At 41.3% G+C, this 20285-nt stretch overlaps 1 protein-coding gene across 2 annotated transcripts in view; it reads right to left on the bottom strand.

Moving 5' to 3' along the window:
* Positions 1-20285, bottom strand: part of map2k7 (mitogen-activated protein kinase kinase 7) — a 107656-nt gene that overhangs the window by 34797 nt on the left and 52574 nt on the right. For both annotated transcript variants that reach the window (XM_073069156.1, XM_073069155.1), the window contains 3 exons: positions 11800-11866; positions 9669-9782; positions 1735-1854 (listed from right to left, as the gene is read on the bottom strand). In XM_073069156.1, the coding sequence (XP_072925257.1) occupies positions 1735-1854; positions 9669-9782; positions 11800-11866 (301 nt within the window). The remainder of the gene's footprint in view (positions 1-1734; positions 1855-9668; positions 9783-11799; positions 11867-20285) is intronic.

The raw sequence follows: 20285 nt of genomic DNA on the forward strand, positions 1-20285 counted from the left end.
GAGAGAGTTATGAGCACCAAGTTGCTGGGAGTGCTGGAACATAATGGACAATCTCATCTGGTCCCTCAACACCACATCTTTGGGTAAGAAAGCACAGCAGCGTCTCCACTTCCTGAGGATATTGATGCAAGTGAGGCTCTTCCCCCCCCTCCATTCCAACCAAATTTGACAGGACCACCATTGAGAGTGTCCTAACAACCCACATCAACAGCTGGTATTGGAATTGCAAGGCATCTGACCGTAAGTCCCTACAAAGGATTGCAAGGACTGCTTAAAGGATCATCAGGGTCTCTCTCCTGCCCATCAGAAATATTTATCAAGAGCTCTGCATACACAGGGCCCTTAGGATTATCAGCAATCCCTCTCACCCGTCCAACAAATTCTTTGATCCCCTATCATCAAGGCAGGGAAACAGGAGAATTAGGACAGGAACTGTCAGGATGAGAAACAGCTTCTTCCCCCAAGCTGTAAGACTACTGAACTCCCTGCTGCCACCCAGATCTCAATACGTATGAAGTACCAGTAGTATTATAATGTTTACTTTTTAACTTGTATCAAACATTTCTCTTATTCGTTAATTTATTTGTGGTAATATTATTATAATCACTATTCATCCAGAATAGTGATGAGTCTGCATATCGACAGCAGGTGGACCAACTGGCGCTCTGGTGCAGTCGGAACAATCTGGAGCTGAACACGCTCAAGACAAAGGAGATGATAGTGGATTTCAGGAGACATCCCCCCACTATGTCTCCCCTCACAGTCCTCAGCAGCCCTGTGTCCACCGTGGAGAACTTCAGGTTCCTGGGAACCACCATCTCTCAGGATCTGAAGTGGGAGCAGAACATCAGCTCCATCCTGAAGAAGGCCCAGCAGCGGATGTATTTCCTGCGGCTCTTGAGGAAATACGGTCTGCCTCAGGAATTGCTGCTGCAGTTCTACACTGCAGTCATTGAGTCTGTCCTGTGCACCTCCATCATTGTGTGGTTTGGAGCCGCCACCAAGCAGGATAGAACCAGACTACAGCGCACAGTGAGGACTGCCGAGCGCATTATTGGAGCCTCCCTGTCCTCTATTGTGGACCTGTACTCTTCCAGGTTGAAGAAGAGGGCGGGGAACATCATAAAGGACTCCTCCCATCCTGCGCACGGACTGTTTGATCTGCTTCCATCTGGTAGGCGCTTCAGATCCCTCCAGACTAAGACTAATAGGCACTGGAGAAGTTTTTTCCCTACTGCGGTCACTTTGCTGAACAGTTAACTGCCGGTTAACTGTCAGCTAACTATTACTTGGATTGCACTACTTGTATGTATAATCTATATTTTCATTTATATTTATCATTATTATTGTTATGAGCAGAGAGACAACATCTGCCGGAAGTAAATTCCTTGTATGTGCATAGGTACTTGGCGATTAAAGTCTGATTCTGATATTACTCTACATTATGTGTGAGATATACTGTATGTACTGTGTTGTGCACCTTGGTCTGGAGGAACGTTGATTTGTTTGGCAGTATACATGTGTATGGTTGAATGACAATAAACTGAACGTGAACTTGAGTATATACACTAAATTAAAGGAAAATTTCCGTTTCCTATATTTGTTGAAGAAAATCCAGTTTCGACTCACACTCACACAAAAGAAAATATCTCTGTAGAAGATTTATAGGCACAAGCCAAGAGGCTGCTGTTGCCATATGTTATTGTGAAGACGACATTCAGGGCATGTGCTTACATTGGTAATGAAGGTCCCGTAGCACTGCACGATGTAAGGGCAGTCATGACTTTTCAACACCACATCCAAATCCATCAGGATTCGCTTATTCTCTTCTTTGTTACCCGAGCGCCGCATTTGCTGAAAATAAGAAAGAAACAAAACTATGAGCTTTAGTACTAACAAGTCAGACCTACACACAAATCATGAGATAACCGTGCCATCCCACACCCGCACTTTGGAAAATCCAATCATCTGGTTGTACTTCTACTCCCGGTGTATAGACAAAAGTTAAAGACCATTTCAGAATCAAGTTCAAAATCACTGGCATAGCTTGTAAAATTTGTTGTTAGGTAGCATCAACAGTACATTGCAATACATCATAATAAAAACTACAAATTACAGTACACACACATACAATAAAAGCTAAATTAAATAAGAGGTGCAAAAAGAAAAAAATCTAGTGAGGTATTGTTCATGAGTTCACTGTTCATTCAGAAATCTGACGGCAGAGTGGAAGAAGCTATTTCTGCATTGTTGAGTGTACCCTCAGGCTCCTGTACCTCCACCTACTGGTAGCAATCAGAAAAGGGTGATGGGGGTCCTTAATGATGGATGCTGCCTTTTGAAGATGTCCTGGATGCTGGGAAGGCTAGTGCCCATGATGGAGCTAACAGAGTTTACAACTTTCTGCAGCTCATTTCAATTCTGTGCAGTGACCCCCCCCCACCCCCCCGCCAATACCAGACAGTGGTGCAGCCAGTTAGAATGCTCTCCATGGTACATCTGTAGAAATTTATGAGTGTCTTTGGTGACATACCAAGTCTCCTCAAATTCCTAATAAAATATAGGCACTGCCGTACCATCTTTGTAACAGCATCGACATGCTGGGCCCAGAATCGATCCCTGGAGGTGTTGACACCCTGGAACTTAACATCTTCTCACCCTGTCCACTTCTGGTCCCTCTACGAGGACTGATCTATGTTCCCTTGTCTTATTCTTTCTGAAGTTCACAATCAATTCTCCGGTCTTACCAATGTTGAGTGCAAGGTTGATGCTGTGACACTACTCCACTAGCTGACTTATCTCACTCCATCCATACGCTTTCTCATCACCATCTGAAATTCTGCCAACAATAGTTCTGTCATCAGCAAATTTACAGATGGCACTTGAGCTGTGCCTAGCCAAACAGTCATGGGTGTAGAGTGAGTACAGAATGGGCTAAACACACATCTGACATGCCCCAGTGTTGATTATCAGTGAGTTGGAGATGTTAATTTTCGATCTGCACAGACTGTGGTCTTCCAGTAAGGAGACTACAAATCCAATTGCAGAGGAAGGTACTGAGGCCCAGGTTTTGGAGCTTTTTGATCAGAACTGTGCTGTAGTCAATAAACAACAATATAACACACTAGCATTGTCCAGGTGATCCAAGGCTGCATGAAGAGTCAATGAGTTCGGATCCACCGTAGACCTACTAAGGTGATAGGCAATTCACAGTGGGTCCAGGTTCTTGTTAAGGCAGGAATTGATTCTCACCATAAACAACCTTTCAAAGCACTTCACATCCATAGATGTGAGTGCTACTAGATGATAGTCATTAAGGCAGCCTACCCTGCTCTTCTTGGGCACTGGTATGATTGTTACCCTTTTGAGGCAGGTGGGAACTTCTGACTGTAACAAGATCTTTTCACACACCGCCAGCTGGTTGGCACAGGTTTTCAGAGCCCTACCAGCTACATCATCAGGGCCTGTCACCTTGCAAGGGTTCACCCTCTTAAGAAGTTCTGAAGTCAGCCTCTGAGACAGTTCACAGTGTCACCGGATGCTGCAGGGATCCTCAGGAGTTTAGTTTTATTCTTCCTTTCAAAGCAGCTCAAAAGGTGTTGATCTCTTCTGGAAGTGAAGCATTACTGCTATTCATATTAGGTTTCGCTTTGTAGGATGTAATGGCCTGCAAACTCTGCCAGAGTAGATGGACATCCGATTTTGCCTCTAACCTCAATCTGAGTTGTTCTTTTGCTCTTAATGTCGTTCTCCATAAGTCATACTTGGCCTTTTTGTGTAGTCCTGGATTACCAGACTCGAATGCCACAGATCTAACCCTTAGCAGACTACAATCTGATGGTTCATCCATGGCTTTTGATTCCGGTATGTACAGTATGTTCTCCTGGGCACCCACTAATCCACACAGACTTTAATAAAGCCAGTGATGGCTGTGGTGAATTCATTCAGACTTGAAGATGAATCCCTGAATACAGTCCAGTCTACTAATTCAAAACAGTCCTGTAAGCTCTCTTGCACCTCCCTTGTCCATACTTTCTTGGTCCTCTCTACTAGTGCTGCAGTCTGCAGTCTCTACCTATATCCAGGAGGTACAGCCAGATGATCAGACTTTCAAAAGTGAGGGTGTGAGATGGCATGGTAAGTGCTTTTGATGGTGGTATAACAGTGGTCCAGTGAATTGGCTCCACTGGTTCCATAAGTGATAAGGTTGATGATAATTATTTAGAGACTTTTTCAAGCTAGCCTGGTTAAAACCCTCAATATGATGGGGAAGGCATTAGGATATGCTATTTCATGCCTGTTGATTACATTGCCCAGTTTGTCTGGAGCTTGTTTGACATGGGCCTGAGGTGGGATGTACACCTCTACCAAGATGATGGCTGAAAACTCACGCAGCAAATAAAATGGATGACACTGATTGTGAGATGTCCCAGGTAGGGTGAGCAGCACTGGGGAAAAACCACCACATTCATGCACCATGAGGAATTAATCATAAAGCATAGTCCACTTGCAGAGGAAACAGTTTTAAGGTGCTTGTAAGTAGGTACAGAGGGGATGTCAGGGGTAAGTATTTTTACGCAGAGAGTGGTCAGTGCGTGGAATGGGCTGCCAGTGACTGTGGTGGAGGCAGTGGCATTAAAATAGGGTATTTTAAGAGGCCCCTGGATAGTACATGGAGCTTATTAAACTAGAGGGCTATGGGTAACCCTAGACAATTTCTAAAGTAAGTACATGTTCGGCACAGCATTGTGGGCCGAAAGGCCTGTATTGTGCTGTAGGCTTTCTATGCTTCTACTTCTTCTGCCTTTGAAAGACTCAGCAGTCCTATTTTGGCGGTAAATCATGAAGCTAGCGAGCTACGTTGCTGCGTCTGGAATGCCAGGAGACAGCTAAGTCTCTGTAAAACTAAAAACACAATTGCCTCTGATATCCCTCTGATACTACAATCTTGCTTTGAGGTCTTTGATTTTATTTACCACAGACTGTGCCTTTGCCAAGAGAATAGCCAGTAGTGGAAGTTGGAACCCTCTTCTTAAATAAACTTTTAATCCATTGCAACATCCTCTCTTCCACTATCTTAAAGGGGAACTGCACTAGCAACTAGAGACTGCCATCCAAGATTCGTCGACTTTGAGTACTGATAGATTTTTTAAACACCTTAAAAAGATATTAATTACTGTATTGCCCATGGCTGTAGCTGTGGAATTCAGCTATAGCAGTCTGAAACAGGAATATTTGATGATTTCCATCGGAGATGATCGCACAAGCTGCCTTCTTAATGGTGCCCCGGAAGCATATCAAGAAGGTATGATCGAGGGGGGCAGAGGTGTGTTTACAACCTGCTTTGAATTGGTGGATTAGACAACATTCAGGGATTCATCTCTGAATGCCACAGTTATCACTGACTTCAATAAAACCTGTGTGGATGATGTGTGCCTTTGAAAACATACCAGACATGCCCACACTAAAAACCATGAATGAATCAGGAGATTTGTAGTCTGCTGAGGGCAAGATCTGTGGCATTCAAGGCCGGTAATCCAGAACTATACACGAAGTCCGTGTACAACCTATGGAAGGTGAGAAGCATGAAAACAATTCCAACTGAAGTTACACATGGAATCAGATACAAGCCAGCTTTGGCAAGGTTTGTATGCCATCAGTTTCTGCAAGGCCAAACTATGGAGTCACCTTCAATGACTCTTGCTCTCATGCTCTCAATATTTATTGCCTAATTTTTTTTTTCCTTTTGTATTTGCACAGATTGTTGTCTTTTGCACATTGGTTGTTTGCCCATCCTGTAGGATGCGGTTTTTCATTGATTTTATTATGCTGTTGGATTTATCGTTAAGTGCCTGCAAGAAGTCGAATCTCAGGGTTGTATTTGGTGACATACATGTACTTTGGTAATAAATTTACTTTGAACTTTAAACTTTGACTTAACCGCTATCATGTGTAAGAGAAAATTAGGTTACAGGAAATAACAGATCTGGGAATACCAATCCATAATTCTTTGAAAGTGGCATTACAAGTTGATAGGGTCATAAAGATAGATTTTGGCACATTGGCCTTTCTAAATCAAAGTACTGAGTACAGGTGTTGGGATATTATGTTGAAGTTATATAAGATGTTGGTGAGACCTGATTTGCAATACTGTGTGCGGTTCTGGTCACCTACCTACAGGAAAGGGTACAGAAAAAATTTACGAGGATGTTGCTAGGACTTGAGGACCTGAGTTATATGGAAAAGTTGAATAGGTTAGGATTTTATTCCCTGGAGCACAGCAGAATGAAGGGAGATTTGACAGAGGCATACAAAATTATGAGGGGTACAGATAGAGCAGATGCAAACAGGTTAAATGTAAAACACGTTGACTGTGTGGTTAAGAAGGCATACAGTGCATTGACCTTCATCAATCATGGGATTGAGTTTAAGAGCCAAGAGGTAATGTTGCAGCTATATAGGACCTAGGTCAGACCCCACTTGGAGTACTGTGCTCATTTCTGGTCACCTCACTACAGGAAGGATGTGGAAACTATAGAAAGGGTGCAGAGGAATTTTACAAGGATGTTGCCTGGATTGGGGAGCATGCCTTATGAGAACAGGTTGAGTGAACTTGTCCTTTTCTCCTTAGAGCGACGGAGGATGAGAGGTGACTTGATAGAGGTGTATAAGATTATGATCGTGTGGGTAGTCAGAGGTTTTTTCCCCCAAGGGCTGTAATGGTTAACATGAGAGGACATAGTTTTAAGGTGCTTGGAAGTAGGTATGGAGGGGATGTCAGGGGTAAGTGTGTGTGTGTGTGTGTGTGTTTTTTTTTTAAACACAGAATGGTGAGTGTGTGGAATGGGCTGTGTGACTGTGGTGGAGGCGGATACAATAGGGTCTTTTAAGAGGCTCCTGAATAGGTACATGGAGCTTAGAAAAATAGAGGGCTATGGGTAACCCTAGGTAATTTCTAATGTAAGTACACATTTGGCACAGCATTGTGGGCTGAAGGGTCTGTATTGTGCTGTAGTTTTTACTATGTTTGTAAAACATTTGATGGAACATGAGGAGGCACTTCTTCATTCAGAGGGCAGTGAGAATATTAAATGAGCTGCCAATGGAAGTGGTGAATGCGGGTTTGATTTAAACACCTAAGAGAAGATTGGAAAAGTACATAGATAGGAGAGGTATGGAGGGCTATGGCCCAGGTGCAGGTCAATAGGACTTGGCAGATTAATAGTTCGAAGGGCCTGTTTCTGTGTTGTAGTTCCTTATGACTTTCTTTACACAATTACAATAAGACTGATTTATCTCAAGTCAAGTCACTTTTATTGTCATTTCGACCATAACTGCTGGTACAGTACATAGTAAAAATGAGACAACATTTTTCAGGACCATGGTGTTACATGACACAGTGCAAAAACTAGACTGAACTACGTAAAAAGACAACACAGAGAAAGCTACACTAGACTACAGACCTACACAGGACTGCGTAAAGTGCACAAAAAAGTGCAGGCATTACAATAAATAATAAACAGGACCACCAGGTGGTATCCCATGTGAGAGAAAATTAGTTTACAAAAAAATCAATGATAGAATTGATTTGATGAGGAAAATTGTCTCCACCTATGTTGTAAGGAAGTATTAGTATTCAAGTTCTGTTGTAACGAAGGCCAACATACCACTTTCCATTTTTTAAAATTTGCTACATCTGCCCGTTGGCCTTCAGCGACTTACCAATGAATACACCCAAGTTTCTATGAACAAGATTGAAAGGTCAAGCTACATTTGTCTTAATGGAAGGAGCCTGAGTGAACAGATGAACCCAGAGCATTCAAAAGCACGTGAAAATAACTTTTGATAGAATCACTGAGATATGTTTGTTAGAAGGGTAGGGCAGGCATCTCAACATTCCATGGTATAGAAGTTTCGGACATGATAGAGCAATGCAAAAGGGAAAGGGGCATTGTGTTGTTTGATCAGGGAGAGCATCACTGCAGTAATGAGGCAAGATGCCTTAAAATGCTCTTCAAATGAGGCTGCTAGAGTAGATCTTAGGAATAGAGAAAGGGGCAATCACTTTGCCCCTTTTCTATAGGCCCTCCAACAGTTAACAGGAGATAAGGAGGAGGTATGCAGGAAATCACAGAGAGAAGTACAAGAAGAACATGGTTAGAGTTGTAGAGGATAGGGTTAGAGTAGGTTTACCAATACTAACTGGAGTTGCTTTAATGGAAAAGGACTAGGCAAAGGGCATTTTGAAATACATCCAGAAGAGCATTTTGTGCTTGTATGTAGGTAGTTTGACAAGAGATGGGGCACTGACTTAGGGAATGGAGTTGGCCAGGTGGTTGAGGCATCTTTGGTGAGCCCTTTGCAGGTAGTAACCATAATTTTAAGTTTCAAAGTATTTATATAAAGGGATAAGGACAGCCCTGTGTTTTAAAACTAAGTTTTTGAATTGGGGCAAAGAAAGACTCAGCCATTTCCATCACAGCTATAACCCTCTTCACCATTGTGGATATCTTCAAGAGACAGTGGCTCAAAAAGGTGGTATCCATCACAAATCTCCTTCAGCATCCAGGACATGCCCCTTTTGTGTTACTACCATTGGGAAAGATGTACAGGAGCCTGAAGACCCACATTGAATGCTTTCAGAACAGCTTCTTCCCCTCATAACCAAGAAAATCTGCAGATGCTTCACCAAGAATCTACGCTCCATCTGCCAGAAAAAGTAGGATCTCCCAGTGGCCACATTTTAATTCCACTTCCCATTCCCATTCCGACACGTCAGTCCATGGCCTCCTCTACTGCCGCAATGAGGCCACACTCAGACTGAAAGAGCAACACCTTGTATTCCCTCTGGGCAGCCTCCAATCTGATGACATGAACACAGATTTTTCAAATTTCCATTAATGGTGCCCTCTCCCCCTCACCATTCTCATTTCCCTCTCTCACCTTATCTCATTTCCTGCCCATTACCTCCCTTAAGTGCTCCTCCCCTTTCCGTTTCTTCCTCTCCAATTAGATTCCCCCTTCTCCAGCCCTTTAACTCTTTCACCAAACGACTTCCTAGCTCTTTACTCCACCCCTCCCACCCTCCTAGTTTCACCTATCACCTACTACCTTGTATTTCTTCATCCCTTCCCCCCACTTTCTCATTCTGACTTCTCATCTTTTTTCTCTGGTTCTGATGAAGGGTCTTGGCCCAAAACGTCAACTGTTTACTCTTTTCCATTAATGCTGATTGGTCTGCTGAGTTCCTTCAGCATTTGGTGTGTATAGCTTCGTCCCCTCTTCAATTTAGATTTCTGAATGGTTTATGAATTCATGAACACTGCTTCATTATTCATTTTTAGCATTATTTATTTTGTAACATAGTATTTTTATGTTTTGCACCGTAATGCTGCTGCAGAACAACAAATCTCATGACACGTCAGCAATAATAAAACTGATTCTGTTTCAACCTTGTCCACCCCAGTGAAAACCAGGTACAAACAGCTTCAAATACACTGAAGAACATACATTGATTTTCACGGTTCATCAATAAACAGTAAGCTTGGATAACAGAATTTTTCCTTCTGCTTTTGAAAATATTTTTTTCCAGAAGAAGGGTAATGAAAGCAAGAAACAAAACACTTGAATATCTCCTCATTCAAACTGGTTAGATATGCCTTACTCACCTTCACAGCTATTATGTGTCCAGACTTCTTGAATCTCATTTTCCAGACCTGTCCACATGTACCACTGCCGATCTCACCCAGGTTTTCCAGGTCACTGATTTCAGCCTGATATCGCTGACACAAATGCAAGAAGCAATGGTAAATTATAAACTCTGATCCGTAACATTTTACCATGATATTAGATATGCAATTGGCAGACATTCAATACAAAACAGGCCTTTCAGCCCACTGTATGCACCAACCATGAACTGATAACATGGAAAACTGCAGGCGTACATCCTGTTCATCACACCTTATTGAGCAGGGGTAACTACTGTGCAATCAGCAAAGTGATGAAAGCTTTCAAGCAGTTTTTAACTAATAAACTGGTCACTAATGCTTACATAATGTAACTCCAGACTTTATAGACCTCAGAGCTCAAATGACAGTGACTGCTCTTTACAACAAGGAAACAATTGAGCAAACATAGTATCAGGACTACTGATATTAATAGGTAACAGGAGAAAATGATCCAACAGTTGGAGTTACAACTTAGCCTAATGTAGAACCTTAATTAAAAGTTTGTAAAAATATATTGTAGATTAGTTGACTAGGATACAGTCAGGGAGGCTGAACTTTTCATTAAAATATTAACTACATAATGCACTAGTAAAAGTCAGGGCACAGCTGTCTTGAAAGAAATCACATCAGGAGAAAGAACCAATGGAAATTGGTTGCGGAGAAAAAGCATTTCAGGATGTATATTGTATACATTCTCTGATATTAAATTGTACCTTTGAACATTGACATTACCTTCTTTAACCTACAAGTATCAATGGATATTCTTTTAAGGGCGCCAGAAACAAGTTTCTGCCTTGTTATCTGGGCAAAGTTAGGCCACATTTTTTTGAAAAAGTAAACATACTAGTGAAAAAGTAAACATACTAGGTTGGCTACGCACACAAAATGCTGGATTTCCAACATCTGCAGAATCTCTTGTATTTATACCAGCTTAGCTATAACACTGATTAAGTAAAGGACAATTACTCTGTCAATTATTTTAGGCAGATAAAACCTTTGTGTCAATAATGTTGAAGCCAGATTGGGTTTGGCTGGAATGATTGTTTAAAAAGGACATATTAAATTTGCTTGATTAATCTAGTCAAGACAAAGTGCATCTAGCAAGATGAACCACTGAAAGCTTATTCAGTGACTTGGACATTTTCTTGCACCCGTCTCTTGACTTGTGCTTTTCAACAACCTATTTGCAGAGTTGCTTGGAGTGTTCTTTTGTCTTCATGGTGTAGTTTTTGCCAGGGTACTGACTCACCAGCAGTTGAACCTTCCAGATACAGGTGTTTTTTTACTATAATCAATTGAAACATCTTGACTGCAAACAGGTGATCTCTTTATGAAACTTTATAAACTAATTATGAGATTTCTAAAACCAATTGGCTACACCAGTGATGATTCAGTGTGTCATACTAAAGGGGGTGAATACTTACTTATACAATCAATTATTTTAGGTTTATATTTGTATTTAATTTATATCACTTTGTAGAGATCTATTTTCACTTTGACACAAAAGAGTCCTTTTCTGTTGATTAGTGTCAAAAAGCCAAATTAAATTCACCGTGATTCAATGTTGTAAAACAATATAAAACATGAAAGTTTCCAAAGGGGAGGGATGAATACTTTTTATAGGCACTGAAGGGCAAAAGTGAACATCTAGAGAATGGGAGAAATGTGTAACAAACACAAGTACTGCACAAGTTGCAAAAACAGAAATTCAGATAAAGGATCGACACTGGATATTAAGGACAAGACCATCGTGTTTGGAAATAATTTAGGGTGAAATGGGTGTCAAGCTTGAACTCTTAATCACCTTATGTTGGAAATAAGGAAAGTGAAAGCTTTCTCAGTTAATGCTTAATATCAGTTTTCACATCACATAAAGAGATAAAACACATGAAAAAATATGGAAAACAAAATTAAACCAGGGATAAATAAATGTTATATAGAAACTAAAAACTTTAAAGACACATTTTCTATGTACTAATACTTTTCCACACCTGGGGCTTTCTTACTAGAGCCAGGTCACAGTTCCAACACCCTTCAAATAAAATATGAACAGCAGTATTATATCTCTTACCTGCCCTCCTATTGTCAGGTACCCAGTCTGTTTCATGATTTCTTGCAGCTTCTGCTCAATCTCTATGCTGTAAAAACAAACAAGATAAAGGTTTTGGCAGACTCCAAACAAGCTGGAAAGTTAGAATGAAAGCCAAAGCTTTTTGCCCCAAAAGCCAAATGATCATTTCCTCCGAACACGGCATGTACTGTCCCAACAACATCTTGTCAAGCTGCATGTGTAAAACCTGGAGTGTGTTGCACGAGATGTAAAAGCTCTCTGAAAGTAGAATACAGATAGACAGGTTGATGGAGAAGAAGCACTTCATATTCCTCATGTCATCAACAAAATCACTGTGGATAGCTCTACAGAGCTCTTAACACTGTCAGAAATTTGTCACTGGGTCAGACATTCAAACTTCCTTGCTCATTTACACATTCTAACAGCTTCTGTGCTCCAAGAATCACTGACTCTCCTTTCCCCTTTTCTATCATCATGCAAACCTCTCAATAAGATTAAAAATGTAAACGCAAATACTGTATATGTCGCCAACCTTCACCGTTCAGTAACATGATGGCTGAATGTCTATAACTATTTCACTTTCCTATTTATCACAGGTTTACTCACCAGCTCAGCATCTTCCAACTATCACCAGATCCTCTAATCTGTCCAATCAACAAATCCAGCAGTCACACCCTGGGAGAGGGGAAGAGCTTCTTCCCTCTGCCATTCAATTTCTGAATGGACATTGAACCAATGAGCACCACCTCACTACTTTTTTGGCACTACTTATTTAATCCATAGTTCATAGTTTCTCATAGTTTTCCCCTCTGTTATTATGTTTTGCATTGTACTGCTGATGCAGAGTTAAGACATTTTACAACATATGCTGGTGATATTAAACCTGATTCCGATTCTCATTCTGTTATCGCAGTGCGGTACGTTGAAGTTGCAGGATTTTCACACATTGATGAAACAGAAATACATTTCAGGGTCGAGCAAGGAGCATCACTTCATTCTCCTAATGTAGGTAGTACAGCTCATGACTCTGACAGCTTCTGTTACTGCAATTCACTTGTAAGCAGCACACCTGTAAACTTGTGACTGAGGGTTTAAAATAGGGGATATGAACTTTTCTCTTGCAACAGAAGACAGTAAGCAAGCACATGGCAACAACATGGAGAGTGCTAGATTAAAAAACTAAGTTCAGAAGATTTAAGAAATGTTTCTTTCTAGAAAGGACTTGCTCTATATCTAGAATTTTTCACAGGAAGGAATGATCAAGGCCAGCATGCGGGCCCAATGTGTAACTGTTATGTAAGAAGGATGGGAAAAATTAGGTTAGCATCCTCCTTCATGCAAAAATTATCTTGTGATCATTGAGACTACTGCAGATTATACAGTGTTTTCATGCTACAGACTGAAAGGGTGGAGTAAAGAAGACATTTAACCCGACAACATAGAAATACCATTTTCTTATTTTATTCTTATATACCTTGATTTCTTTAATATGTAGAACTTTATCAATCTCAATTTCTAACGACTAAGCTTGAATGGCCTCTAGAGTAAGGAATTCCAGAGTCACCAAAGTTCAAAGTATATACGACTATATACTACCCTGAGATTAATTTTCTTGTGGGCATTCTCAATAAATCTATAGAATAGTAACCATAACAGAATCAATGAAAGATAGCCCAACCTGGGCATTCAACCAGAGTGCAGAAGACATCACACTGTTGAAATACACAGAACATAGAATTACAAAGAGAAATAAATAATAAATAAATAAATAAATAAACAAACAAACAAACAAACAATAAATATCAAGAACATGAGATGAAGAGTCCTTGAAAATGAGTCCACTGGTTGTGGAAGTATTTCAATGATGGGGCAAGTGAGGTTATCCCCTTTGGTACAAGAGCCCAATGGTTGAGGGTAATAACACTCCTGAAACTGGTGATGTAAGTCCCAAAGCTCCTATACCTTCTTCCTAATGGTAGCAGTGAGACAAGAGTGTGTCTTGGTCAGTGGAGGTCCCTGATGATGAATGCTGCTTTCCTGCAACAGCATTTCATGCAGATGTGCCCAGAGGTTGGGAATGCTTTACCTGCGATGGCCTGGGCCATATCCACTAATTTTTATAGGATTCTCCATTAAACATTGATGTTTCTATACTAGGCTGTGAAGTAGACAGTCAATATACTTTCCACTACACATCTATAGAAGCTCGGCAAAGTTTTAGATGTCATGCCAAATCTCTGCAAACTCCTAAGGAAGTAGAGGCGCTGTCGTGTTTTCTTCAAAATTGTACCTTCATGCTGGGCCCAGGGAAGGACCTTCGAAATAATAATACTGAGGAATTTAAAATTTCTGACCCTCTCCACCCCTCTTAAGTCTGGCTCATGGACCTCTGGTTTCCTTCACCTGAAGTCAACAGTCAGCTCCTTAGTCCTGCTGACATTGAGTAAGAGGTTGCTGTCATGGCACCACTCAGCCAGATTTTTAATCTCCCTCCTATACGCTGATTCATCACCTTTGATTTGGCTTACGATAGTGATGTTCTCAGTAATATTATACTTTAATATGGTATTGGAGCTGTGCTTAGCCACACAGCCGTAAGTGTAAAGGGAGTAGAGCAAGGGACTAACCTTGTGGTGCATCTATGCTTTTGGAGGTCATGAAGGAGACATTGTTGCCAATCCGAACTGACTGGGGTCAGGATCCAATTGCATTGGAAGCCAGGGTCTTGGAGCTTATTGACTAGTTTAGAGGAAATAATGGTTTGAAAGCTGAGCTGCAGTCAATAAAGAGCATCCTGATGTATACACCTTTACTGTGCAGATGTTCCAGGGTTGAGTGAAAAGCCAATGAGATGGCACCTGCTGTGGACCTGTTGCTCCAGCAGGTAAATAGGAGTGGATCAAAGCTGTTTCTCAGGCAGAAGTTGATGTTTCACCATCAACCTCTCAAAACACTTACTCACTGTGGATGTAAGTGCAACTGGGCAATAGTCATTGCGGCAGGTCACCATGCTCTTCTTGGGCACCACACCGCTGAAGCGAGATGTTAAAGATCTCAGTGAACACCGCAGCCAGTTGATCAGCCTTTGAATGATGAAATTTCTCTTAACTTCAGCAGTAAATTACCTGCTCTTTATTTTGAAATGGTGGCATTCAGTTTTAGACTCCTTAGCTCGGAGAAACATTCTCTCTAAGGAATTTGTCATTTCAATGAGGTGATCTCTCATTATTCTTACTACCAAATAGAGGCCTCACCTACTCAATTTCTCCTCATATGATGAATTTTCCTTGTACTCCTTCTGTAAGATGTTCTTTTTTTCAGTTAAGGAAACCAAATCTGTACTCCAGATGTGGTCTCACCAATGCCTTATAAATTGCAGTAAACTGTAGGTGCAGAAATGGCCCAGCCCCATCAAGCTTACTCAGCCATTCCAAGACTGGAGTCATTTGGCACAGAAAGGCCTTCAACCCACAGAGACCATGCCAACTGTCAAGCACCTACTTATATTCATTCTCCCCACACCGTCACTGGTTCTCCCAGATTCTACCATTCACTTACACAATTGGAGAAATTTACACTCTCCCTCCACTCACTAGGGCCCTGGCTCCCATGCCCACTTTCAACTTAACTGATTCACTAGAATATTTATTACACTAAACAACATCTTAAAAAAGCGAATTAAAGAGTGTTAAGGTATGAAGAGAAATAACATTCAGAAAATGTACGAATCTGGTACCACCAAAGCTACAGGCATGCTGGATTATTGAATTTTTACTATACAAGCAAACTACATGCTGATAGGTGCCCAAGTCCAGGGGGCTTTTCATCCTCAGTTCTTTAAGCAAGTGGCTAGCCAATCTTTGATGCACTACTTTTAATTCTGCAAAATTCACTTGATTCAAGAAAGGTTCCATTAGAGTGGAAAATAACAATCTCTTTATACAAAGGAGAATTAGAAGAAACTGCAGAACATGTGTCAATGTGAAATGTTGAGAGCAATTACTTCAGGTGTTGCATAGACTATTTGGAAAAATTCAAAGTAATCATATTAAGTCAACATAGTTTTGGAAAGTGAAGTCATGCTTCTCTAAGTAATTGGAATTCTTTGATGCTGTGATCAAAAGGAACCAGGTTTTAATAAAGTGTTGCAACAAGTCATTATAGAAAAGCTCATGGCACAGGAGGTAAGATACTGGTGTGGACAGAGGATTGGTGGTCAACCAGAAGCAGGGTCTTTTAGTGGTTGGTGTTGCACAGATGCTGTGGCACAGAGACTGAAGTTGAAGCTTTCACTTGACTAACTCAAATGGAGACGCACAAGATATGGTTGTTAAATCTGGTGTTGACGTGAAATTAAGTAAGATGTGAAGAAGACATAAGAAAGGGTTTTAAGTTAGTTAAGCGTGCAAGTAAAGACCTAGCATATGGAGTACAATATAGGAAAATGTTAAATTACTTATTTTGGCAGTGAATTTGAAAAGTACAGCATCTAAAAAGGAAGAAATGGCTGAGCTCTAAGCTGTAAAAGAATTTGGATATTCTAGTATATGATTCACAAATTGTAGTAAGATTCTGTGAAGGTAATGCCATCGAAGGGTTAAGGGTAGGTGGTTTGGCTTTGTCTTACCGATCAATGCCTGGCAGTTTGTGGTGAGAGATTGCCACTGTCTGAGAAGAAGAATGCTTATGCATGATTTACACAGCTATAGGAAGTAATTAGGAATGCTAACGAAATTGCTAATTGGGAAGGGAACTAAACGTAAACACAGAGATCCTAAGTCTGAGTTACCTGTCAAATAGAATTTAATCCTATTAAATATGAGGTGTTGTACTTTGGAAGGACAAATATGTAAAAGTCATATATACTTTAAATAATAGGGTTTGAGCAAGCATTGAGGAACAGAAAACCTTCTGTACACTAACTAGTTCAAAGATCCATGGAGGTGGTGGCACAAGCAGATAAGATGGTGAAAAGGCTTATGGGACAGTTGCCTTCATTAATCATGGCAGTAAATATAAAAGCAAGAGGGTTATGGTACAACTTACTAATGTATTTGTCAGATGCTGGAGTACAATTGAGCCTCACCACACTAAAGGAAGGGATTGCACTGGAAGGGATATAGAAGAAATGTTTCATTTATGGAGAGAAAATGCTTATTCTTCCTGGTGCAAAGTGGCCCACAGGGTCCTGATTGACATTAACAAAGTTATGAGTGGCATAGTGAGTGGGAAATGTTCCCCTGTGGAAGAGCTCTCAAAAGTAAAGGGAACAAATTTAGGCTGAGTTGTTAAGAGATTTAGAAGGAAGCTGGGAATTTTTTTTCATCCAGGAAGTTGTCGGAATCTCCAACTCACAGTCTGAGTGGCTGACGGAGGCAGAGAAATCCAAGAAGTATCTAGAGGAGCACTTGAATTGCTACGGCATGGAAGGCAATTAATCAACTACTGGCAAATAGGATTAGGACAGATATGTAGTTAATGGTCGGCATGGTGAGCCATAGGACCTGCTTCTGAACTCTATGACATAATGACCTTTGCAATATGAATTACCTGCTGCACCTCATGTTGGCATTCAATGATATGGATACACTAATAACTCACTCTCTCACCTCTGTAAAAACAGCATTTCTGAATTTTTCTTTCAAAGAAGATAAGCACACAAATTTAAACATTGCATTCCATCTGCCACATTCATGCCCATTCACTTAAGACTGCATTTGTCTCCTTGAAGCCACTTTGCACCCTCATCACTATTCATAACCCACTTAGTTTTGATTCATCAGCAACCTTGGAAATATTATGTTTTTCATCTACTCAGTCAAATTAATGAATCGATTGCGTATCGTAGAGGTCCGAGTCTTGTAGTACCCTATTAGTCACAACCTGCCAAAGTGAACATGGACCATTTGCAGCTCATTCTTTTCTATCTGTTAACGCTCAATCTGTATATTATCCCAAGCGCCATGAGCTCTGACTTTGGCTAGCAAACTCTTGGGTAAAATTTATAGAAAGCTTTCCAAAAATCCAATATACCACATCCACTCTTTTCCTTTCATCAATTCTATTGGAAACTAGATTTAGTCAAACTTAAATTCACATTGACTTTGCTCAATCATGTTATTTTCTAAGTGTTCTGCTACAGCTTTCATTACAGATTCTAGCATTTCCCTATCAAAATGAGAATAAAAGGTCAATAGGATATAGAACATAAACACAATACAGGCCCTTCAGCTCACAATGTTGTGCCAAACTTTTAATCTACTCTAATCTAATGCCTCCCTCTCACATAGCCCTCCATTTTTCTTTCATCCATGTGCTGTCCATCTAAGAGCATCTTAAATCTCTCTGATTTATCTGGCTCTACCATCTCCTTCCCCTTCTGAAGTAATGGAGTCATTGTTTGTACTATCCATCCTTTAGCAACCATTCCAGAATCTAAGAATGTTTGGAAGATTATAAATAAAGCATCTATTATTTCCTAGCTGGCCCACCAAAGTAATTTATTTTTCTTCTTCACCTGCACTGGACGCTTTGATTTCCGAAGAAATTTAGAATCACTTTCAGTGATCCAAAATAGCAATGGGCAATTGCATAGGTCCCAGCTACGCCTGTCTTTTTGTCAGCTACGTGGAACATTGGTGTCCGTACTCCACTTTTCCTAAGCTACATCAACGACTGCATTGTTGTTGCTTCTTGCACCCGTGCAGAGCTTGCGACTTAATCAACTTTGCCTCGAAATTCCACCCTGCCCTTAAATTTATCTGGTCTATTTCTGGTATCTCCCTCCCCTTTCTCAATCACACTGTCTCAATCTCTGGAGACAGCTATCTACTGATGTCTATTATAGACCTGGACTATACCTCTTCCCATCCCGTTACTTGTAAAAACTCCATCCCCTTCTCTCAATTCCTCCCATCTCTGTTGCATCTGCTCTCAGGATGAGGCTCTTCATTCTGGAACAAAGGAGATGTCCTCCTTTTTCAAAGAAAGGGGCTTCCTTTCCTCCACCATCAACGCTGCCCTCAACTGCATCTCTTCCATTTCACGTATGTCTGCTCTTTCACCATCCTCCTGCCACCCTATCAGGGATAGGGTTCCTCCAGTCCTCACCTACCACCCCACCAGATAATTCTCCAAATTTCCACCGTCTCCAATGGGATCCCACCGCCAAGCACATACCCCCTCCCGCTTCAGCTTTCCGCAGGGATTGTTCCCTATGTGATTCCCTTGTCCCTCGTCCATTTGTCCCTCCCCAATGATCGCCCTCCTGGCACTCATCCTTTCAATGGAACAAGTGCTACACTTGCCTCTGCACCTCCTCCCTCATTACTATTCAGGGCCCCAAACAGTTCTTACAGGTGAGGCGACACTTCATCTATGAGTTTGTTGGGGTCACATACTGTGTCATCTTGTATATCAGTGAAACATAGAAAACCTACAGCACAATACAGGCCTTTTGGCCCACAATGCTGTGCCAAACATGTACTTAATTTAGAAATTACCTTGGGTTACCTATAGCCCTCTAATTTTCTAAGCTCCATGTACCTATCCAGGAGTCTCTTGAAAGACCCTATCATATCCGCCTTCACCACTGTCGCCGGCAGCCCATTCCACGAACTCACCACTCTCTGCGTAAAACAAACTTACCCCGACATCTCCTCTGTGCTTATTTCCAAGCACCTTACAACTGCATCCTCAAGTTAGCCACTTCAGCCCTGGGAAAAAGCCTCTGACTATCCACACGATCAATGCCTCCCATCATCTTATACACCTCTATCAGGTCACCTCTCATCCCCCTTCGCTCCAAGGAGAAAAGGCCAAGTTCACTCAACCTATTCTCTTAAGGCATGCTCCCCAATCCAGACAACATCCTTGTGAATCTCCTCTGCACACTTTCAGTGAAGCATCCTGTATACCGGTGAGACCCAAAATAAATTGGGAAACCGCTTTGCTGAGCACCTACCAAAAGAAGCAGGATTTCCCAGTGGCCACCCATTTTAATTTCACTTCCTATTCTGATATGTCAATCCATAACCTCCTCTACTGTTGCAATGAGACCACACTCAGGTTGGAGGAAGAACATCTTATATTCTGTGTGGGTAGCCTCCAAACTGATGGCATGAACATTGATTTCTCAAAATTATGGTAATGCCCCCCTTCACCATTCCCCATCCCCTTTTCCCTCTCTCACCTTATCTCCTTGCCTGCTCATCGCCTCCCTCCTCCCCCTTCCCTTTCTCCCTTCCATGGCCCTCTGTCTTCTATCAGACTCCCCCTTCTCCAGCCCTGTATCCTTCACCAATCAACTTCCCAGCTCTTTACTTCATTAACTTTACAACCCTCCTGGTTTCACCCATCACCTTGTGTTTGTCTCTCCCCTCCCCTAACTTTTAAATAGACTAAAATCTACACATCTTTCTTTTCTCCAGTCCTGCTGAAGGGTCTCAGCCTGAAACACTGTATTTTTTTCTCCATAGATGCTGCCT

This window comes from Hemitrygon akajei, chromosome 16 (genome assembly GCF_048418815.1).
Source record: "Hemitrygon akajei chromosome 16, sHemAka1.3, whole genome shotgun sequence".
In the NCBI taxonomy this organism is placed as follows: Eukaryota; Metazoa; Chordata; class Chondrichthyes; order Myliobatiformes; family Dasyatidae; genus Hemitrygon; species Hemitrygon akajei.